We start from the raw sequence: 25,681 nt of genomic DNA on the forward strand, positions 1-25,681 counted from the left end.
GTTTGGCTGCCAATGGACTGTCCCCAAAAGAACATTTTTGCATCTCAATAGTCTGTCCGGTATCAACAATCTTTAAACTATAAATTTAACGTTGCTAAAGAAAAGGGGAAATAACATTCTCATTGTACTGTCCTGGTATCACACTTACAAAATGAACAAATAATCAGACTATTTCCACTTATCTAGCGCTCTGCATCTGAGGATCTCAAATGGCCTGACAAACGTTAATTAACTAAGCTGCACAACACTCCTGTGAGGGTGGCAGGCAGCATGATCCTCTCCAAGCGACAGATGAACGGAGATCCTGGGAGGCCCTTCCTTTGAAAGTCAGTGGCTCAACTTGGAACTCAACTTCCAGAACTTGGAACTCAACTCCCCAGGCCCATGGTTGAGCATCTCCGCTGAAGCCAAGCAGCACAAAATGTAGATGTTACAACTGACAGACTTTTCTAAAGAAATTTAAACTGGAAACCAAGATCAATCTCAAGGAGATTTATCTTTCCTCTAGGTGCAAGAAAAAAGTGCTCTAATAACTACAGCATTTGAACCTACGGAAGAACCTGAGCTACAAGTTATCTATAACATTCTGTTTTGACAAATAACATGGAGGAGTTTACCTGAATGTTGATTTTCCATGAGCTCCCCCTAAAGACTCACCCAATAAGCTTAACTGTACTTCCGTATTTTATTAACAAATGAAAAACTATACAATGTTGGTTAATTTTTTTGTGAAATTTAATGATCGATTTTTGGATCCTTATTCATGTAGTTATCAGATAAAAAGCCAAGTTTTCTGCAATGGAATATCCAATCTAAAAATTCCATTACAAAAATAAAATCCAGAATTTCTTATTCAGGAAACAATAAAATTAATACAGTTGCATCTGCATAAATTTATCTAAAAAATAAATACCTTTGTGTAGATGTACATCATAAAAAAACTTGTCAGAAAAGTATACAACTTTACATGAATTCTGACTATACTATACTACTTAGTTTAAAATGATTAAGAAACATCTATTGGAATATATAAAATAATTTACTTATACTGTTGGTACAGGTAATTTTAAACATGTTAACCTCTTCACAGACCTAAACTTTAAATAAAAACACTGGGTTTTCAAAATATTATTAGTAAATGTTGGTGACCATTTTCAGGAGGTGATTCATGTTCTATAAGATCTATTCTAGAAATGTTAAGATAATAAAGTTGTCATATAAGCTTAGACTATTTCTAGCAAAGATTCTAAAGCCCTTAATACTTCTTCCTACTAACACAAGAAAATACCCAAAAATTTTGTAGAAATATTGTGTGATTAATATGCAAAAAAAAAAGCCTAGTTTTCCTAGAGCAATTTATAAGATCAAGTTTATGGCAATGTGGCTTTTGTCATACTCAAAGCACAGAAGTCAACACAGAGGCATATGCAACTGAAAATTTTTATATCAAGATCAATTCCATACTAATAACAAGGGAAAAATATAGACATTTACTAAATAAAAATATACATAAATGATATCATATTGAACACAAAACTAAAAGCCAAACACTGACCCTGACATAAGCCAAAAAAAGGAGAAAACCACTAATGTTAATGAAGAGAACATTTCGAAATTTTAGCTCTTCTTGTGATTCTTATATTTCCTTCCTCACTTTGAGAAGTACAGCAAACTTTCATTGCTAAAACCAGTTTAAAAAAAAAAGTTATCAGAAAGACTAATATGCTGAAAGCAACATTTTAATTATGTGCTTTGTAACACAATCCTAACTACATTCAGCCTTTTATTTCAAAATGTTTCCATTATTTACCAGCATAGTATTGAACTATATTAAATCAACATTTTCTGTTGGGCAAGTTTTCCATACTTAATTCTTGATATCACTCTGTATAGTATTTTTAAATGATTAAGTTTTACTTTAGTATTAGAAACTGTATATATAAATGTATTAATATACTTGCTCTATTAATGCTATATTGAAAAAACTATTTAATTAAAAAGGCACTTTTAAAATCTGATAGTTTACATTTCTTAAATTGCTCACAATTTCTGAATAATTGTAGTTACTTTCAAGTTCTATTTTATTGTTTCAAATATAAACATGCATTCTGTAGGCATATATTTATACACTACTGTAATTTGGGTTCAAAACATGTAAATTATATCTGTATATTTCTATGGTGTATTTTAAATTATTACAGGACATCTTCACTAATAACTATGCCTCTGAAACTATAAACTTATAGTACTTTTTTTTTGGCCTTTAGTAAACATGACCTCAAAATTCTGCTTTTTTTTTTTTTTTCTACCACTGGTAGGGTAATGAATTAGAGGTAGGTAATTCGGTATGATAATTTCAGAATACCAACTAATACCACCAAAGTAGAATTGGTGTCAAATTCACAATGAGAATGGGCTGTTTCTTAATTCTGTTAGGTGTCTTAAAAGGTCATCATCTAAGATATGTACACATTGAAAATTTCATATACAGCTAATAACCTAAATGTTGCCCAATAAATTAAATTGGCTACCCTTCCTATTCCAAATATCCAATAAAATTGGTGATTTCCAAAAGCACTATTCAAATATAAAATGTGAATCTTAAAAGATTTAAATTTTATTGCAACCACAGAATGATTCAATATTCTTCCTTTTATATATGCATATGCATGTATTTGTATATATTAATGTAATTTTATCAGATCTCTGAAATTTAGTAGATTACAGCCTTTGAAGATAATAAATCATAGGGTTGGAATTTGGCTATTATTGTAGAACATAGCTAAGGAATCTCTTGTTGAAGGTTTCCTACTTCAGCAGCTAATGTGGAGGAACTGAAAAGGCGGTTAAAATGATGCAATAGAAACTTGAAATCAGGGATTTAAGGAAGTGGAGGAATTGAGAAAAACAACTTTTTAGAAAAGTATTATCATCTCCATCTTGCTCAAAAAATGCAACCACTACGCTCAGGTTTTTTATACCATTGCTTAATAAATTGTCATTTCAAAGTCTTAGAGTATATAAACAATGGCAGAAAAGGTAATATTCCAGAAACAGTCAAACAATATGGCGTCAAATGAAGATGTCATGGATGAAACCAATTTTAAGTAGAAAAAGGAAGGAAAGGGGTTCCAGTGATATAGATATAAGGCCCCCAAATATACCATCCTCTCAAAATGCAGTATGAATTTAATAAAACATAGGACATTTCATTCCCGCCTTATAACCAGAAGCCATGAGTCACTTGAGGCCAGAAGAGTAATGACATGCTGGGAAAACAACAAATATTGACAATGATAAAAATGCAGCTCCATGTATATTCATTGGAGGGGAGTTCCCTAAATTGAACCCCCTCTTGAAGGGCACAGAAACTGTTTCTCTTTTTTTCCCGAAGTTACTCCTAATAAACTTGCTTCTTCCCTGCAGGAAGGATTCTTTGTTTCTCTCTGTACAGGGGGCATCTCCTCTTCTGTATTCAAGTCCTTCTCTTAGCTGCAGGGCATGACTACAGATGGGAAAGCTAACAGCTTCTATAATTAACTGTGCACCTCTAAGGGGCGTTTTTCAACTCCGCTAGAGAATACTGAGAAGCACAGATAGGCTTCAGAGAATCTGCAGGAAATGAGAGCAGAGCAGCCAAGCAGACATTGGGAAGAGCAATTTTTCTCCCCAGTATACATCCAGAGAGAACTCACTGGTCTATGACCCGCAGGTCAAAGCACCTGGCTAATGGAACTCTATTTCCCAACTGGATCTTTTGTAAAGGTTAGCTGGTTTCTGATCCTACCTTCTATGCACGAACAAAGCTTCAAAATCATCCAGAAAAGCTCAAAACTTTCACAGACTTAAGGTAAAATGTCCAAGAGGTGGTGTCTTAGGCATCGAGCAACTATCACTTATTGGGAGCTCATGAATTTTCAAAATCTAAAATACTTTTTCACAATGCTGAGTCTACATAGTATGAAGAGAGCAATCGAGGATCTTACCTTACTCAGAGGTTTTGTTTTCTTTTTCCACATGGAACTAGGTCTTTCCCCCTAAAAGATCCTGTTTATATCAAATGCATGGCACTCTTCTTTGGCCGCTTTTCACACTATTCACACTTAGGCTTTTCTCATTTTTTCCCCCTCTTGTTGGCAACTCGACAACAACAAGCATTGTCATTTATACATAATTATATCGTGAGTTTTAAAAAACTCCGTATTTTTGTATGAACATCTCATCAAGGACATTACATTCTTAGTGATTTAAATCTCTTCTGACTTCCTTATTAACCATATACTGTCATAGCAGCCTAAAATTTAAAAGTCATTTAGTTATTTCAGTGTAGCAGATGTACATCCTTCTGGGATTCTAAACCTCCCTTCTCCAAATATGGCCTTGTTGTTTTGTATAGTCACCAGGAATGATTAACCAACATTCAATCTGAGCTAAGAGCAAAGACAAACAAGTGACTGCCTAACACTGTATCAAGTAAGTGCACAGCACACACAAACACACATGAGTTACTTGCTGCCACTTTGGCCTTAGGAGTATAAATCCCCAGATTGAGACAGATCATTAAGTTTCACTTCACACACAACACAATCCTGTAGAGAAAGAATGTGTGTTCCTCCTTTTGCCCTTCAAAACAAATGAATTATTTAAAAATGAAACCATCCTACCCGTAACAGGGACTGGGATTCATCCTTGGACTTGTTTTCTCCCGATGCAGGATACTGCTGGGGGAGGGCCCCAGACTTCTCTCCGCCAGCTGGCGCCCCCTGCAGGAATCCCTTGGTTTCCACAGCCAAGCCATAAATAGGTCGCGCCAGATGGGCGGCTTCCACATTGGGACTATCCCTTAGAGTCTTTGTCTGCTCTTGGGTGCCAGACACAGGCGTCAGCAGCCCCAGGCTTGCTTGGGTGTATGACGGACTCCCCCGCAGGATGTCTGCCCCTCTCCAAGTCACATTGCGAAGGTCATCACTGGAACTCTCGGTCCAAACTTTCTCTTTGAGCCCGTCCTTCTCTTCCAGCTTCTCTCTCTTCACCACACTCTCAGAAACTGGCTCTCCCATTTTAGAGTCTGGAGTTAGCAGATTGTAGACCCTGAAGTCAATTTTGGGCTCCTCTTTGATGGTGGATATGGCATGACCGTCCTCTTCGCCGTTGGCTGTAGTGATGTCCTGTTCCTGGCAGTGAACAGTGTTGAAGTGCTCCAGTAGTGACTGAGTATCGGCAGCTGTAAAACTGCACTGACGGCATTTGTAGCAGCTGTGTGCTCTCCTGGAGAAGAAGAAAACAGTTACTGCAAAGACAGCGTTCTGAAGGGTTGTTTTATTTTTAATAGCCTTTAAGCACCTGAATTTTCTACCTACTCATGCAATGTAGTAGGTAGAAAGAAATGCAATATTCTTAACACCCCAAAACTGGAATGTAATTAACAGGCATTTTCAGTTCTATATAAAGAGTTCAAAGTGCCCTTGTTATATTAGCAGTAATAGGTATAACACAGACACACACACACAGACACACACACACGCATCGTGCACGCACGCACGCTGCTCGTGCTTGTGCGCATACATTCCAGGTGACTAGCATTAAAACTGGTTAGTTTGAATTACTGTTAAATGCCCCACTCTGTTCATTTTGCCTTGATAGATGCAGTTTACCCTGATGGATAATCATGAATTATATCATTTAAGTCACTATTCTTAAGTTTTCACACCTGATTTCAAATGCCCTTTTCACTTTCTGTTATTTAAACTAAATTGAGGATTTTTCCCCCTGTAGATACACTTCAATTTCTAATGCTGAAATGCTTTGTACAGCTTTTCCATATATTAAAAGGAACTAAATTTAAATATAAAATAATAAATCATTATCAAATTATTAAATGATTTTAAAAAAGAAATAAAGTGTTCTTTTCTATCATCAAATTTAAATCCATTTAGTGAATTAAATATTGCTCACTGATCTGTAAAGTCTAGAAAATAAGATGTATTTATAACCCATGATTTTTCTCTAAACAAATTCTATCCATCTATGAGAACATAAACACATTCAAGAAATTGAGTGTTTGTTGAGTGTCAAACACCATAATAGAGGCTTTACAAATATATTCATTAAAAGGGTGTGTGTGGGTTTTCTTTTTAAATGGCATAAAACAAGACGATTTTATTATCAAATTCCCTACCATCTTCTGCTGTTAAAGAGAGAACAGTAACTGCTACATTAGGACAAATATTTGATTAACAAAGAAGAACAGAAGTATCGCACTGTAAAAAGCATACCCGAAAGATACACAAGTGATGTGGAAAAAGGCATATTTTGTTTAACTATAAAAACTGTGTATGGCTGTCTAAATAAATATCAGGGAAACACTTTCTACTTCCCTGATATAACTTGCTATGAATTACCAAATTAAAGTAACAAAATAAATTTTGTGAGCTATTACTTAAAGCTGTAAGATACTGTAAGTTATGTACTCATATATGTAATTTTAGATAATCATCAAAATATTTCTTTGCCAGGCACTGGGTACACATTGGTGAATAAAAGATATATAGTCTTTGCCTACCTGCTGCTTAGAGTCTCGTCAGGAATGACTAGACAGGAAGTTTCACATGACTATAAGTCTATTAAGTAGAAAGAGTGACAGGTGCTAAGAATGAAATGGATAGTAATTGGTATAAAGGGCTGCGTAGGTAATCAGGAAGGACTTTCTGAGGGAGATATATGAAATCAAAGGGTGAAAAGAAGCTATCCTTGGAGGATGAGGAAGGGGAAAGGAAGCCACATTCTAGCTAGTCTGAGACACTGAAAAGAGGACATTGTGGTTTTAGAGGAATAAGTGAGAGGAAGAATGTCAATTGACAAGCTTGAAGGGTTATCTAGAGCTTTGTAGGTCATGGTAGGGACAGGGGATCTCGTCAAAGGTAAAGGAAGGCAATCAGCTGGGGAGTAGGTGCTCAAATGCATGTTTTAATTACTCTGGGGCTGTAATGTTTATCAATAACTTCATTCCTTTATAAGACATGTCTGATGGCTGAAATTCCAAAAGAATGTTCCTATTTTATGGAAGGAAAATTCAAAGGTATAAAACATGAAACAAAATCTCAAGTATTTGTTGAGAGTGCTTAATGTAGCACACAAGAGCTTACATTTTGTTGAGTAAATATCCATATTTACTTTTTACAGAAGATTGTTTCCAATCTTTTCCCTATTTTTTTCATTGTTTAAGTAGTAAAGAAATATACAACAAATGACAAATAATGGGAGGATGAATTGACCATAAAAGCACAAGAGTAAAATTAATTCCCTCAAGTGGAAACAGCCTAACCTTTAATGTGAAGATGATTATCAACAAGAGGAATAATCTTGCCACCAATGTCAAGGCCAGAAAATTCAAAAACAGGACTAAGAATACAAAAGACAATAGACAATACCTAAAATCTAGGACCTAGAACCTCTGTGGAGCTCATCTACAAAAGCTTCTTATCAAAAACACATTCTAGGCAGGGCCTGGTGGCTCACGCCTGTAATCTCAGCACTTTGGGAAGCAGAGGCGGGCAGATCACCTGAGGTCAGAAGTTCGAGACCAGCCTGACCAACATGGTGAAACCCCATCTCTAATAAAAATACAAAAATTAGGTGGGTGTGGTGGCGGGAGCCTGTAATCCCAGTTACTCGGGAGGCTGAGGCAGGAGAATTACTTGAACCTGGGAGGCGGAGGTTGCAGTGAGCCGAGATCACGACACTGTGCTCCAACCCGGGCGACAGAGCGAGACTCCATCTCAAACAAAACAAAACAACAACAACAACAAAAAACCACACACATTCTAGTTTAATCTAACGGGAGATAAACACATAAATCCAAAATTACCCTACTGAATATATTCTACACAATATATTGAGTCATGGAAATTAAAACAGCAACAACAACTTCTGAAAGCACTTAACAAACCAGGATTGATTTTCACCCCAAGATGGTTATAATGGACTCACTGTCCACTTTAGCATATTTGTGGTTCCTTGACATGGTGAGACCTCTGCTTGAATTCTCTAAAGAAATCCATGCCTATAAATTAAAACTACAAATTACCACTGACACTTCTACCAAAACTGGCAACTCCAGTGATAAAATGCCAAAGAATCATAGTGATTCTGTTTCAAGATATCAAGACTGTAAATACCAGGGTGACAAGAAGGAGAAGGGATCAACAAATATGAGAAGAAATACAAAATTCTTGTGGACCACAAAGCAAAATTATTTTCAAACGGTAGACTCTCAGTTCTTACTGGTGAAACGACCAACCACATGTAAGCGTGTAGACTCTTAAGGAGAATGCTTAAGCTTCAAACTTTGGCTCTGTATTCTACAATGTAAGTAACTTCGAATAATTTACTGGACCTGTCTCAGTTTCCTCATCTGCAAAATGAAAATAAAGTTGTCTCTTGATATGGTTCTTGTGCATAATAAGTAAATAAATGAGAGTTAATCAGTATAAATCCTAAAATTAAATAAAGCCCCTCTGTTCTCTGTGAATCCACATTCTGTACTGTTTCTGCAAGAGTTTAAACTTACAAACTGGTGTTTTGGTATCATTCATTGCCATTCCCCCATGTACCTTAACCATGACCAAAAAAAAAAACATTTTTAAAACCAAGCTTATGTCCTAGAAGATCCTTTGCTTTAGGACATGGCCCAGTAGAATATATTCTATGCTTTTCTGCTTCATCTAGTGGCGTTTAATGACATGAAAGAATGAGCAGTTTAGCCTTTTACTGCTTAATTGTCAAGCTTTAGTCTTTTTTCATTAATAGCAGTCAGAGCCAGTATCTTCAAATTCTAAATAACAAAGACAGTAAGGGCATTACCTGTGTTTTATTAAAACCTTGGGAGGTAAGGATGTTTTATGAATGTATTCATTAAAGTTGTTTAGAACATGGCATATCTAGGAATATAGCTAAGTAATTAAGATTATGTTACTTCAATATCTACTGATTCTGAATAAAGATGAAGGAACAGGGGTCGCTTAAGAATATTTCTAGATTGCAGAATCAGTAGATATTGAAGTTACATAATCTTCACCTATTATTTAACTAGTACTTCTTCCCAAATATACAAGGTCCTAGGTCCCTGCCCAAAACATGAGTTCATCACAGGGTATGACACCCTGAGACAAGGTGTCTGAGTCTTCTAGGTTTTCTAGTTTGAAGTTCCTGTCCCAAAGGAAAACTCCCTGACTCCTGGCATGTCTCAGCAGGAGCTGCTCTCATCATCCCGGAGAGGACCTCGTGAACCAACGGACCTAGGCAAAACCGCCCATGGTACAGGTGCTGGAGAGCTGTAGGAACACAGAGAAGAGTGGGGATAGGAATAAAGTACAAAGGAAACAGAAAGTGCAGGGGTAAGTTTTCCGTGAGAACCAGGTTTTATGTCGAAAAGGAAAACACATTTTAACAGGAAGGATATTACAACAAGGTTGTAAAAACAAGCTCAATTCACACTTCTTTTGCAAGTTCAAAGCACTCATGTCTACAGGTTCTCACGTTCCACTGAAGTATACGGCCCATTTCACAGATAGTAAAATGGAGAAAGAGTGCCTTGCCCATTTTATCTATATCAAGTCAAGAACACAGGGCTTCAAACTCCCAGAACAATGTTATATTTTTCTACTTTCCACTGCCTACCTTTCTAATTTTATATAAATGTTAACTACTGACGATATGCCAAATGAAAACACAGGGGATGGAAAAGGTCTTCTAACAGAGAAAAAAGAAACTGACTACAGCAATGGTTTGCAAAACAGGCTGGGCAGCATCGCAACCCAAGGAGTTTCTTTCTCAGCGATAGAGATTCCAAGTCTTTCTTATCCCACTGAACCAGAATATCCTGGGCATAATCTGAGAATCTAAATGTTTAACTTTAACAAAGTCCTCAAATGACACCAACGCAGGGACCAGTACCCATAAACTGTATTACTAGCTACATCATGGCTCTAAGCAACTTAATGAATAAACTCACAAGACATCTCCTAACTCCCAAGGCTTTAATAAAATACAGGTAATGATCTTACTATTATTGTTATTCAGAATCTTAAGACTCTGGGTCTTACTACCATTAATGAAAAAAGAGTAAAGCTTGACATTTAAGCAGTAAACTGTTAAACTGCTCAATCTTTCAGGCTATTGAACACCACTAGGTGAAGCAGAAAAGGCAATTTGCTACAAAGTGCTCTTGAGACTTGAACAACTCCTTTCTCCTTATATTATCAGTTCTAACTGAATGACAGAAAACATATTAAAAAGACAACATTACTGTCAAAAGCCTGGAGCAATATGAACTTTTCAATAACCTATACTAAAATTTAGACCAGTGCTTCTCAAACTAATGTGTAAAAATCACCTGGGGATTTCATTCAAATTCATATTCTGATGCTGGAAGACTAGGGTAGAATCTAATATTCTGTATTTCTTCTTTTATTTCAAGTTTTCCCAGATCCTGATAATACTCTGTATTTCTTACAAGGTCCCCAGACCACACCTTGAGTAGCAAGAATCATGCAGCTATGGTCATAAATAGCTCATGACAAGTGTGTTGGCTTGGAGTGTACTCTAATACCTGTATATATTCAGCACTTTTAGAACATTCCCAAATAAATTTTTTTTTTTTTTAAGAAACGAGGTCTCACTATGTCGCCCAGGCTGGCCTTGAACTCCTGGGCTCAAGGGATCCTCCCACGTCAGCCTCCTGAGTAGCTGGGATTAGAGGCATGCACCACCATACTCAGGTCCAAGATGAATTTTTTATGAATGGCAACATTGTTATAGTTCTTAAGTCACATACACCTTCTGAGTCAACATTCACAGCTTTATAAAATAAACTACAAGCACAAAATTGTCAGGAATAATCCCAATTCATTTTTTCTTTATCATTGTTTGGAGATTGTCTTTAGATATTCTTTAGTGCCAGGTCATTTACATATATTGCCCGCAGCAATAACACAAAGTATATATTTCCACCCCATTTTGCAGATAAAGAAGTGGAAGCACAGAAGAGTTAATTAACATAAAAATATTGAAGGCAAAATAGAATACTTTTGCTCTTGTCTATGGTTACTGTTTCACGTACGTTATTTGATAGTTAAAGCAATGGTTGTTCAGGAATTAGCACCTAAAAGATTTGAGCATATTTTCTGACATGTATCAGTCTCTCAATAATAACTGACAAGATCTTCAATGTAATGTCACACTTCCAAATAATAAGACTAGATTATAATAAACCCCAGTAAAAGAAAACTTTTCTCAAGAATAAAAGTTTAGTCATTGTGAAAGTACATTAATTTGGACTCTCCTCCAACCTACTAAATGCACTTTCTTTTCATCAGCATTAACATGAAAACTTCAAAGACATTCAGGAAATTTTTCCTCTATTTCTCAAGACCCAACTTAACCACCCCCGCATCCATAAAGACTTCCCAAATGATTCAATCCAAGAATAAATCTAGTGTCTTCTTCGTTATTCTAAATCCTTGTATTCCTCTTCAATTTTTTTAATCACAGATGGTATGTGATTAAAATCATATATGCCTCACTTTACAAGTATATGTAATTACCCTAAGGTCGAGACCAAAGCTCACACATCTATTGATTCCCCTCATCACAAAACATCCAGATTGACAGTAAGTATCTGCTTAATAACAAAGAAATGGACAATCACAGCTCTGGATGTTCAGGATGCTGGATTTAATATGTAGGGTCACAAAGCAGCAGAGAAATATTAAGATGTACAGAGATATTTTGCAGATGGCATATTTTGAGTGATCCTATGAATAAACCCTTCATTAGTTAAAAACTCCTAAAACCTCTGGGTACATTAAGCCAAACTAATTTCAAATTTTTTACAAATATATGCTTTGTATTAATCTAAATGCTATATCCTCCTGCCACACTGATAGCAAACACTTTCTTCATATTATCTGAGAAAAAAAGATGTCATTTTATAGATCTCATTAGCATAAGCATAAGGTCATCACATAAAACACAGAATGCTCAGTTAAATTTAAATTTCAGATAATAAATGAATATTTTAGTGAATGCTGCATAAAATATTTGGGACATACTTTTATAAAATCTCACTGTGTCCCATACAATATTCGACAATGTGGAGGCAAGTCAAAGAAATTTTGATTAAAAAACTAAATCATGCTTTCTCTCTAGGCAAACGACATCAAATTGCCTAAAAAGATCAAATTTGTATTTAATTCAAGTGACTTAGAACCTCTGTGAAAAAATGTTATTTCTTATTCTACTTTATAGAATTTTCATGTGCCATAAAAAAGCATTTGTTTTTTGATCCTTCCATGTTTCAATGCACAATAGTCTTTATTCACAATAGTAGTATTTCATTCATTAGTAGAGAATATTATGAATTATTTTCATAATTCATAAAGCCTTGAGGAATGCTTCTAGAAAAAAATCAGCTAAAAGATGCTACTCCTTTACTATGCTCTGATAATATTTTTATTTTTATAATAAACCAACCCTTCACAGTGTATGTGAAGTGCAGCTCTGAGGGATGCCTTGTTTTTTTTCTTTTAAATGTTAACTTGAGATTTATGTCATCACTTGAAGAGCTCTTTTTTACTAAATAATAGCATGTTACTTTCAGTAATTTTTTTAAATCTTAAAGACAATCAATGAATAATTTTAACCACAGTTTTTATTCTTCAATGACTAAATGAAGCATCAAAGTAAATGAATAAATCATAAATACTAATTGATTAGACTTTCAGAGGTTTTTTTGGTTATTACAGAATCAAACAACTACAGATAAATTATCACAGAAGTGGGGAAAAGGGAGGTGATTCAAATACTTAAATTTAAATGTAGTTCAAGTAGGTCTGAAATCTAATAAAGTTAGTCATTTTTGTAATATATGCATTGTTGCTATAAATGTCTACAACGAGTGGCATGTGGCATTACTGCCACTGTAAAATGATAAAATGAAAAACGAAAGAGAGTAGCAGGAACAAAGACAAAAACAGAATTACAGATGGATTATTAGGTCAGTCCTTGAGAACTGTAAACTAGTTAAAAGAGGAGAAATAGTCTACAGAACATAATCCAAGAAAAATTGAAATTCTGGATGAAAATAATTATGTTGTTTACTCATCTTGCATTTTTAAGTTGAAATAATCTGATTAGGATTTGCTCAGTAATAGTAACTGGCTTCTGGGGAGATGGGATGAGGTGCTCACATCTTCAAGTGGTAGAAAAAACACTACTAACACCATATCTTAAAAATCAAACTTAGAATTCCCTTTCAAAAGGTAAACATTCCCTACAAAATGTTCATATAGAAAGTCTTTCAATAAAATAGAAAGTAAATAAGGAATAGGAAATTATTTATACAAATGTCAATGGAATTGAAACTGTGGCTAAAATGTATCTTATTCCAAGACTTGATAACTGTTCTTGCATAGTATTCGGAAGCATTAGTTCTGAAATTTCTAATAAATCATGTATACAAATAAAGGTAATATTGCTTTGTGAGGTTTTGTTTGTTTGTTTGTTTGGTGAACTATAATATCCTCGGTAACTTTTTGTCTCATAGTGGGTATTTTCTAATTGAACTACCATGTTTATTTCAAGGTATTATAAGCAACTGATTTATTAGGTATTATTTTTAAAAATATGACACATAACATACACAAATTTAGATGTAAGATAGAGATTGAGCAGGAGCTAAATTAATTTGACCACCTACTGCAACCAATGTCAACTCTTTCAGTCTGATTTTACCCATTTTATGTCTGGAAGTTGCAAGCACTGTTTAAAAATTTTAAAATGCATTCGTAAATCTCCTAATACACAGTCTTGTCATCGCATACACTACCAAAATATGTGTGTAGTTTTCCACATTTTAGCCAACAATGAACATTTTAATATTTGTAGTAGACCATAATTATATTACTGAGTTTATAGTAGTTCTTTCACAGTAAGTTATTTAATAGTGAGATTGATCATTCATTCATATATTTACTCGACATGGGCAATGATGAGAATTGATGCCTCTTTTTTTAATTTTAAAGCTGTACACTGTATGTTAGTGACATACAAATAAATAAACACACACATATTCATTTACATCTAAGTTCGCAAACAAATTAAAAACTGAAGCGATTACAGAATCATAGAATGTGATTTTACATAACTGAATCGAGATCTATGCGTGTGTAGAGAGGAAGAGATTCTATATGGATAGATATAGATATGATTACATATGATAAAGAAAGTACTATTTATGGTACAGTAGAGTATATGTATATGATATACATGAGTATCATATACATATATACTTATATGTATGCATACATATATACATATATCTATGTGCACATATCATATGTATGTATACATACATCTACGTATGTGTATATTTCAGACGTATTTATCCATGCATGTACACATATGTATGTATATGTATGCATGCATATGATATTCATATGTATATCATAAACATATAACATGAAAATTTGTATAGTTTTATCTTTTGAATTTATATAAAACACTATCCCACTGTGACTTGTCTTTATCATCTGTTTTTATTCAGTCAAAATTATTCTTATAAGATTCATTTATGTTGTAGTCACTTGTCATTTATTAAATTCACTACTGTAAAATATTCCACTGCTTGAAAATTCTACAAATAAATTAATCTTTTTTGGAAAGACAATCAGAGTTTTTTCCTGTTTTTATTTTGGACTGACTTTGTTTTGGTTGTTTTGTTCTTTCTAAAAAATGCAATTATGAACATTTTTGCACATGTTTCCTAGCAAACCTATGAAAAGGTTTTCTTCTGAAAAGTAAAATTATGTAGTCACTGGGAATATGAACATCTGATATTGCCAAATTTTGCCAAATTTGCCTTCCAAAGTAGTATGTTCCGACCATTTCTATCCCTCATAAGGTGTTTTATCGTAAAATCTATGTTTTTCTGAGATTAATAAAGGGATACAAAGGGATCTCTTTCTTTTTGTTTGGTTATGATTGGCCTTGTATAACTTTATCGATCCTTAGCTTTTTGTCATTGAGGTCTCATTTCATTGCACTGAGTCAAAGGAGATGTTCTATGAGATACTGTTTTTTGACATTTAATTTCTTTTTGGCTTAATATGTCTCAATTTTTATAACTGCTCTATATGTGCTTTAAAAGCATGTACATTCTCTAATTGTTTGGTACAGAATTTGTATATTTTTATTAAATCAGGTGTGATAATTTGTTGCTCAAATCTTTTCAATTTTGAAAAATTTTTTGTGCTTAACTTTTAATAAGGAGTTTTCTTAAAACTTTATCATTGTGAGTGTGGTGTGTCATGTTTTCCCTGTAGTTCCTCTATCACTTTTTGCTTTACTTATTTGTATTTATGTGTTATGTATTTAGAACCATTGTACGTTCTGAAGTTAAACCTCTTATTATGCAATGATCCCTTCTTTCCTCCATAGGCTATTTGTAATAAATTCTTAAAATTGTATGAGATTAATAAAGATACCTCAATTTTCCTTTAGTTTATATTTGCTGGTATAACTAAGTCTATTCTTTTCTTTTGAACATCCAGAGACTTATGTTTCAGGTGTATATACAGTATGCAGGATACAGTTACAATTTCTTTTTTAATATCATCTGATACCTTTTCAGTGGAAAAGTTTAATAGACACAGGTTAAGACTTTTGATATCTACAATTTTTATAGATTTTACTTTAAATGTCTATATGTCTAACACCTCCCACATATTTTCTCACCATTTTTTAAAAAGTTGATTGAATTTTATGGGTGTTATTTCATCATTCCATTTTTTCTCCTCTATAGTTTTGGAAGTTATGCATTCATTTCCTATTCTTTCATTAGTTATCCTTAAATTTTTCCAAGTATGTATAACAAAGTCCTAGCTCGCTAACTCCCAACAATTCAGGTGTCTTAGAATACCTTCATTCTAGTCATTTTCCCTTCAAACTTACATAGTAGCACTAAGCAATACCTTAGTTTTTGTCGCCCAGGCCAGTGGCATGATCATGGCTTACCGCAGCCTCGACCTCCTGGGCTTAAGTGATCCTCCCATCTCAGCGCCTGAGTACCTGGGACCACAGGTAATCACCACTATACTCAGATCATTTTTTTATTTTTTGTTTTTTTTAGAGACGAGATCTTGGTATGCTGCCCAGGCTGATCTCAAACTTCTGGGTTCAAGCCCTGGTCTCCCACATGCTGGGATTTCAGGTGTGAGCCACTGTGCCCCGCCTAGTCTGTTTCTTTTTTAACTACATAAACAAGACAGGCAATGTTTGTTTGGATTTGCTCAGATGTTTCCCCGGTCTTCACTTATCAGAAAATGTCTTTGCTTTGCTCTTATTCTTAGGAGATAGCTTTGATGGGCAGAAAATACAAGGTTGACTATTTGATGTTTCTTCAAAACTCTGAATAATATTCTTCCTTCCTCCAGTTTCCATTGTTGCTAATAAAAAGTCTGCCAACCTAAATGTCTTTTCTGAGTAGTCGATTTCTTGTTAGTCTACAGCTGTTTTTAAGGATGTCTCTGCCTTGGCATTCTCATTTTTGCTACAATGTGTGTGTAACTGAATTTATTCCTATACATCATCCTGCTTAGTGTATGCTACGCTTCTTTGTATCTGAGTATTTATGTCTTTCATTGGTTCTAGAAAATCTTTTTCCATTTTCTCCTCAAATACTGATTACCTACTCTCTATTCTGTATATTTTCTTTCTTCTGGGACTCTGATTAGATGTATGTTACAATAGCTCATTATATTCCATATCTTACTAAATGTCTTTGATATTTTGCCCCTCCTTGCTCTCTCTTAAATATTCTGTCTAATGCCTCATTTTGATTAATTCATTTGCTCTCTTTAATTGTCTAATAGGTAGTTTAATCAATCCATATGTTTTAAGTTTCAAGAGTTATATTTCTCAATTAAAATAATGTTATTTGTTAATTTTTTGGTGATCTTGATTTTTTTAAAATTTTACTTAAAGTTTTGGGGTGCATGTGCAGACCGTGCAGGTTTGTTACACAGGTATACATGTGCCATGGTGGTTTGCTGCACCTATCAACCTGTCATCTAGGTTTTAAGCCCCACATGCATTAGGTATTTGTCCTAATGCTCTCCCTCCCCTTGCTCCCGACTCTCCAACAAGCCCCAGTGTGTGATGTCCCCCACCACACCGTGTCCATGTGTTCTCATTGTTCAACTTCCACTTATAAGTGAGAACATGCGGTGTTTGGTTTTCTGTTCCTGTGTTAGTTTGCTGAGAATGATGGTTTCCGGCTCCATCCATGTCCCTGCAAAGGACACGAACTCGTTTTTTTATGGCTGCATAGTATTCCGTGGTGTATATGTGCCACATTTTCTTTATCCAATCTATCATTGGTGGACATTTGGGTTGGTTCCAAGTCTTTGCTATTGTGAACAATGTTACAATAAACATACGTGTGCATGTGTCTTTATAGTAGAATGATTTATAATCCTTTGGGTATATACCCAGTAATGGGATTGCTGGGTCAAATGGTATTTCTGGTTCTAGATCCCTGAGGAATCATCACACAGTCTTCAACAATGGTTGAACTAATTTACACTCCCACCAACAGTGTAAAAGTGTTCCTATTTCTCCACATCCTCACCAGCATCTGTTTCCTGACTTTTTAATGATCTCCATTCTAACTGGCATGAGATGGTATCTCATTGTGTTTTTGACTTGCATTTCTCTAATGATCAGTGATGATGAGCTTTTCTCATACGTTTATTGGCCGCATAAATATCTTCTTTTGCGAAGTGCCTGTTCATATAGTCTCATGTTGCTTGATGATTTTTTAATTGTAACATTCGTATCTTTGAATGCTTATTAGTATTTTATAACTGAAAACTCCTGTATCTGAAGTGACTGGGTATATACACCTATTACTTGTGTTTTCTACTGATTTCACACATGGTGCCGTATTTTCCTGTCCATATGGTGAATTTTCGTAATAGTGAGCTCATGTAAGATTTATCTGCATCTATCAATATCTTGGAGGTAAAATTTAGAGTACTTTTCTACAGACAAATTTGTGTTTAATTATGCCAGAAGTCAGAGGGAGAACTAATGTAAAAATCCTAGCCACCTTCAAGATCTAAGCTTAAAGCAAAACTCAGATTCAACCCCTTCTCTCTATGAGTAACTCCAGGCTTAGTCTTCTGATCAAATGCAACGTCGACATTGGCATTTGCCCTCAGTGTAACCTCACATTCCAAGCTTACCCTTCACTTCTCCCTACTCTGTGTTTAGTGCACTCTTGACGAAAGGGAGAACAAAGGCTCCAAAAATTTTTCTTACTTTGTAGAAGTCTGGCAATGCATTACAAAATATGTTTTATCTAGTATAGTTGTTTTGTAGGGAAGTAATCCTCCTACTCGTGCCAAAAACCTAAGTTATAACACTGAAAATTTTGATAAGAAAAGTAGCAGTTAATAGAGAGCAGGTACACAGTTGAATTAAATGATAAATAATAAAAGAAATGCAGTGAGAAAACCATTCATGGGTGGAATATAATAACCCAGTTATAGTCTGAGTTAGGGGTATTATAGGTAAATACTAAACATTAAGTGAATGTACTAAATCCCTGTTGCTGACTAGATCATGTTTGCAGTTCCACCAAGTTTAACTTAGCTCTTAAAGAAAACACCCATGCAACGGAATCGACACTGAGGTTTTTCACTCAGAGCTCTAGATCAACTCTTCTGCTTCTCAGCTATAGTCATTTTATAGCTAAATGATTTCACATATTATACAGTTCATGGCTTATGCTAATTTTTACTACACCATTAAGTCTTCTATATAAAGCACTCAAAAGCCTAGAATATTTCACAGAAATAACACAGAATTATGGCAGAAGTTTCCCAACATGAATAATCTGAGTAAACAAATTAAATTATAAACATACTACGTGATAAGGTAAACTTGTCCTCTTATTTTATCTTAAAAGGGGAGCATTTTTAGAAAATGCTTTGATAGCAGATCAAGTTCTAAACATCCATGTGACTATGTTCTTTCACATCTCTGGGGCCACTATTACTGTTCAGCTTTCAGTCGAGTTTCTTTATCTTTTCTACTAAGCTGTGACTTCTGAAATTGTAAGGCTCCAAATTTCAAATATCTCTATAAGAACTCATAAACAGATTAGAGATAAACCACTCAGCACCTTAAAGGATCCCTGGTCAGCCAAACTATATCAGGATTTAAACATAAGTGCAAGAATATTTTAATGCCCTATGGACAAGTGCTATTTCAATTTTTAGCTAATAAAATGCTGAGAAGTTGACTTAAGGTCAAAATGAACAGACAACTGTCATTTGGCATGGAAGCCTAGGTCCTCAGAAGGGTTCCAAGACCATATAATAGTGAAGCATTAAAATGTAACTCACCTGGAAATCTCAGCTTATTCATAACTACTGTGAAGTCAAAAACTCACAGGGATCTCATTTACATCAAGATACTCACTGAACTCCCATTAGGCATCCTGCCACTGTGTTAAATCGTGCAGATACAGTGGTGAACAAGAAAAGAATAGTTCTCTTTTCTCTAGAGCTTACTTTCATCACTGAATATTAACTAAATTCTGACATCATTCAGTAATAGTTTTATTCATATTTTATTTCTTGGGGGATTATTTTGTTTACCTAAAGCATGTGAAAACCCTGTTTTCCCAGACATTCTCAAGCAATGCCTCAGCTGCATCAATAGAAAAACCACTTGTCCAACTGTGCTGGTAGCTAGATGTATCAGAATGAGTGCGTGTGCATTTGTGTGTGTGTGTGCACATACGTGGGTGTGCAGGTCCAAGATGTGTGTGTGTTCTGGCTGATTTCCTCATGATTAAAGAAAATCATGAAGATTTCTCAAAAAAAAAAGTTGTCCTTGTCCTTTTCAAAAAAAGAATGGACTATCTGATTTTTACATCACTCAACAAATGTACATGCACAATGTGCACATACGCACATATCCACGCTAGTAAAGCCCAGAAAGCAGCTGATGTCTGCGAGCCTCAGAAATAAATTAACATGCAGCTAACATCAGAGGAGCCAGAAACACTCATTGCAAGTGTGGACACATATTTGATGCAGGACTGTGTCTTTCCCAGGGCTGACCTTATAAATTAAACAGTGTAACTCTCAAGTAAGTGTTTTCTGAACATTTTGATTCACTGTGAACATTGGGATGCCCTTCGAATTAACATCTAACATTATGAGCCTATTGTTGGACATGAACTGCTTCATTACTGGTGACTGAAAAAACATACACACGCTTGCACTAACACAAAACTTTTAAAAGGAGTGGAAGAAACTGTTTAATATCATGGGATGTAGAAACTGAATAGATTTTTAGACTAGGATATTGGTATAGTAAGTAAAGCTTTCTACTTTGATGCTGAAAGGCATAATAATGAGAAAGTACCCAATGAGCACTAAATAATACCTAAACGCAGGGTACCACCAATGCTTTGCTGAACTAATTCCTATTTATAACCAAGTCTCAGTTTAAATGCTCCTTCCTGAGGAAGTAATTTCCTAATCTACCATATTAGGTTATGTTATCATTATATTCAAACACACTGCCTTGTACTTCATCTTTTATGACACTTATTACTCTTGTAATCATCTAAGTGTCTCATCTTCCCTACTAAACTGTAAGTTCCATGAGGGCACTGACTATGTCTTCTCTTGTATATTCAATGCCTGGTACAATAGGATTTTTGAAATCAATTAAGTAAATAATGAATGCATACATGAAATAAAGATACATATCCTATGCTTATCTCTAGATATTATAAAAGATTAACTGGGAAAGTTAATGTTTATAAAGAGAATAGAGTGAAAGCAGAAGGAAAACACAAACATCCCACATCCATTTAAAAATCTGTAATAACTCAAGCAGTTTTACCTGCTTGGAGGAGCAAGTCTACATCCAAATCACACATAGTGCAAAAATTCTCACCTTTAGATTACTGTTTGTATGCTAAACAAGGATGTTGCAGAATTGTTCAAAGCCAGAAGAATATATAATCTCATTTTAAAATAAAAATGAGCAACAGGTTCTCAAAATTTTTTCGCAGAATAGAGAATAGGATATATTTACAATAGCATCTTTCATTTAGCTCTGTCAAAAATATATAGGATGTGGAGTCATATTTAGTAAGGATAAATAAATGGACTACGGTAAATTAGTAAACTCATCAGCATTATTAGAATCACTGTGAATTTAAAAAGACAATCAGTAAATGGTATAACACAAGTATGAAACATGAGCATACAGTCCAAAAGAAGGAACCAAATTAAAATCTACAGTGATCACAGCTGTAACTATATCACCTGCAAATCTGTGATGAACTTTTATGTGGTCTTCTCCTATAACTTCCCCAAGTCATCGGAATCACTCCCAACAATTCCTGGTTCAGCCCTCTTTCTATGGATTTTTTCTATTATTTTATTTGTATATTCCTCCTGACCCCACCCCCCATGCCTCACCTGTAGTGTCGGGAAATCTCTTCTTCCACTTGGGTAATAAAATCACATTTGGTACATGAGTGTTCTTTGCTTTCCTTGACAGACTGCTGCCCATCCGATCCTTGCAGGTGATTTGCTTCTTGTTTGACATCCGATGCTTGGGACTCATGCACACTCTCATAGTGAAAGAGGAGTACATCTACGTCAGGGGTGGTGAATGAACACTGATGGCACTGATGTTTGACTCGCGAGCTTCCAGCCGCCCCAGGAGACAAGTGCAGAAGCAAGAGTGCACAGTGGGAACAATTACTTTTTCTACAAGCAAACGGATAAGTAATTTCTCCAAGGTGCTTTTCTGGGCTGCAAAGTCCTCTGGGACAGAATGGACAGTGTTTAATGGTACACTTGTGAATGTTATGGAGTTGTTGATAATGACGGAGAAGTGGCCCCACTACAATTACATCAGGGCCATGGCTTTTGGAATATCGGAAGTCACAGAACTGACAATTATAGCTCGTTACCATATTATCCTCGGCTCCCTTGCTGGAGAAGTCCTTCTTTTTAGCCCCACTCGAGCTCTTGTCTGTCTTGGTCATTGTCTCTCCTTCTGAACTTTTGGCTAGATCATTCTGATTAATGACAGAGCCCCTGGAAAGCTTATCATTCAACTCTGGATTAAGGCCGCCTGACTGCACTGCTCCGTGCTGCTTGCCATAATGTTCTAGCAGTTTAAGTGAGCTAGATGACTCACAGCTGAAACTACAAAATTTACACCAGTAGTAACTGGTGGCCTCTGTACCATTTTGTCTAGAGGAATCGAGGGGCTTTATGGGCACTGAGTACCCAACAGGAGTGTCATCTCCTGCTTTGACTGTTATCTTGTCCTGCCATTTTCCCAAGTCTCCAGAATCACTGGATCGAAGTGCAGGGATGGACTTGTTAGAGTTTTTCTCTGAAGGTTTTGCAACCTCAGAGGAGGGGAGAGAAGCTTTTATTTTGTTTGGGTGAGTCTGAAGAAAATGTTGTTCTAATTCGGTGGATGAGTTGCCCATATAAGTGAAATTGCAGAATTTACAGCGGAAATACTTGGTGTTCCCTTGGCAATCTGGTGTTTTCCGTCCAATGCCAATGAATGTTCCACCGGAAGTCACCTGGAGAACAGAAGAAATGGACTTTACTTCCAAGGTGTCATTAATTCAATGGGCCCTCTGCAGGGGAGGGGGAGGGTACTGCCAAGTATTCCACATCAAAAAATACAATAATACTCCTGCTTATTATGAAATCACTTGAATACTCAGAGCCAAATAAATTCACTCTTCATTTCTCAACAGCTACTCTTTGAGAGGCTCATTATGTTATACACTGTAGGCCAAAGTAACAGGTGAAGGTAAATAATAAATGCACTATAATTTGAAAGACTTAATAATACATTTTTTAAACTAAGAAAACAATTTTCAACACAGTACATTTTACTATTGCCACCTTCAAATCACATTCCTACAGAAGCATCCAAATCACATGGGATTTCTTTTCAAAAGGTAAAGCATTACTGTCAAAACCAGAGGCACTTGCTCAAAAATTACTCAATGCAGATGTTCTCCAAGGAAATATTCTGTTCAGTTCCTACAGCAATGAGGCTGCAGGCAAAGATGAGATCTCTGTTTTAGGTAAAATAAAGGTGCTCCAATGACCACCCAAAATGGCTTATGATTAAAGCACAGTGAAACAAACAAAAAGATGAATTGAGTATGCAGGAAATACTAGCGAAGAAGAACCGTGTAAATAAAGAATTTTGAATGTTTCCCCATCTAGAACAAACAAAAAAAAAAGAAAAATCTTCCATGGCCTTATTTGATTAAGGTTCTGTTTCATTGCAAAGGGCTCCCAACTTCTCACATGAGTAGGTCATGATGTCTGAATGGTAAAATAAAATAATTCCACCATAAAAATCACTACAACTCTGCTTTCTTTCCCAAATTATGAAATTACATGGAATCAGGACTATGAAAGCCTTCAAAGGGCACTTTGCATAAAATCCTTCCTCCATTCTCAGTGTGCACCTCAATAGGCAGTACAATTAAGCCACCACTGAGCAGCCAAAATTCAGAGTTTAAAATAGAGTTTTTGAATGAAATACTCCAAAAAGGGAAAACAATTTCTCTTCCAACCACTAGGGAATTTTTAAATTTTCCCAGCAACCAGATGTAATATATTAAGCAAGTGGCATAATCATGTTCTGCCTTCTTCAACAGCTGTTCAAAAATGACACGTGTGATCGCTGTTCATATCCAAATCACTGCATGAGAAGTCTCAGGCATCTCAAAATCATGTAAAGGCTCTATTTGAAATGCAAATAATATTGCTGTAGTACACTGAGAGATATGTTTGTACCTCTATTGTACAGGACTAAGATTGAAGTATTCTTTTTGCTATTAAAAAGAGATGTGACCTTGATCAAATTACTTAACCTCTCTGGCCAATAGCTTCTTCAACTGGGGCAACCTCCAAATTTATGTCCAGTATTATAGTTCTAAGAAATGTGCATTAATATATAAACAACTCAGCATTTACTATATATTAAGATAGGATCTTACAAAAGTTTTCCACAGCCTTTAATCAAAGGATGTAATATTTCACATTAGGCAATGTCTATAACCAGAACCCCAATCACATAGATTTCAGTCTGTCAATGACAGAGCATCAACCAGCCAGAAAGCTAAGAATGGGGCACCCTTCCAGGCAGCAACATGACAATCATTCAATGGTGTGAGAGATTTCAAAGCCATACACTCAAGGATACAGCACAGAACACTCTAATCTAGCATTTAAGTGACTAAAGCAACTAAAACTTGCACTGAAATATAATTCATAATATTGTAAAAATCTCTACATATATTTCCCAATTCACTGGAGGTAAAGAGAAGGTTTATTTGCCAAAAAAAAAATACATATATATATATTTAAATGGATAGCCATCAGTCAGGTTCTTTGTTCTGGAACTTAAACTTGATTCAAAAGGGACAAATTCAGATGTATCCCCTTCTTTAACACAGGCAAAGAAAGAAAGTGTGCAAAATCTAGAGATAAAAATTTTCTTGTTTAAGCTTTCACATTGCATCTGCATTGCCAAGCTTCCCTGTTATAAAATGCTTTGAACTTCTGCTTGTTGAACCAAGATTCCCAAGAAACCACCAGGCATCATCACTATTTCTTTGATTTTGCAATCTTTAAGCCTCATGTGCCATGACCACACTGAAAGGGTTGAACAAAGAGCATACATATACTTAAGAAATCCCTAAACATACGATTCTGAAGTGGATTTAAATTATTACTAAGCATCCCAACATACTAAAAAGGTTGTTGTTATTTAAAAACAACCTAAGAAGTCAGAAAACCCAGGCTACGAATCAATACTATCAGGAGAAGGGACTACGAAAGAAAGGCAACTTTGTGAAAAATTATCAGTAAAGCATTTTGGTTTAGGATTAACTAAGCTATAAAAAACGAGTTAGGTCTTTGAAGTTGGTGTACGTGTCTAGATGTGTTTTTTTTTTTTAAACCCAGGGAAAATGTGCCAACTTCATTATTTAAGAAGCTTTTAAGGGCTATATATTTTAATTATGCTGAAGAATGAATACCTTCATACTATTGACTGCTCTTTCAAAAGCCAAGCTAAAAAATGAAAACTCACGGATCTCATTTAATGGCAAGAACAATAATGACACTTCTATAGGTCACATATTTGCGTTTTTGGTTAATATCGGTAAATAATATTAGTATTATATATTATTAAAAGCTAATATAATATTAGAATCACACATTTTAAAAGGCAGTTTTGGAAAACATAATGACAGTGTTCTATTCCTTTTTTCTTTCAAAAAGAACATCTAAAAGCTCTATTTGTGGCAATTTTTATACTTTCTATACTGGTAGATGTACACTCAAGTCATAGCGAAATATAGATGACGTACAACATTTAAATGCCATTCTATGATAAAACATAATTTATTATTTTAGGAGACACTACTGGTGTCTACTGACCATACTCATTTTATTTGCATGCCCCAGATATGCTATTTTAAATCTATTCTTTTCTAGGTTAAAAACAAATACACAGTGAGAACAATTATGCAAAA

General features: G+C 35.1%; 1 protein-coding gene across 8 annotated transcripts in view; it reads right to left on the reverse strand.

Annotated features, from left to right (window-relative positions):
- The window catches only part of TRPS1 (transcriptional repressor GATA binding 1), a 266,411-nt gene that overhangs the window by 178,538 nt on the left and 62,192 nt on the right, over positions 1-25,681 (reverse strand). For all 8 annotated transcript variants that reach the window (XM_055116869.2, XM_034966516.3, XM_063606878.1 and 5 more), the window contains 2 exons: positions 21,567-22,696; positions 4,665-5,268 (listed from right to left, as the gene is read on the reverse strand). In XM_055116869.2, the coding sequence (XP_054972844.1) occupies positions 4,665-5,268; positions 21,567-22,696 (1,734 nt within the window). The remainder of the gene's footprint in view (positions 1-4,664; positions 5,269-21,566; positions 22,697-25,681) is intronic.

Source organism: Pan paniscus, chromosome 7 (genome assembly GCF_029289425.2).
Source record: "Pan paniscus chromosome 7, NHGRI_mPanPan1-v2.0_pri, whole genome shotgun sequence".
Lineage (NCBI taxonomy): Eukaryota > Metazoa > Chordata > Mammalia > Primates > Hominidae > Pan > Pan paniscus.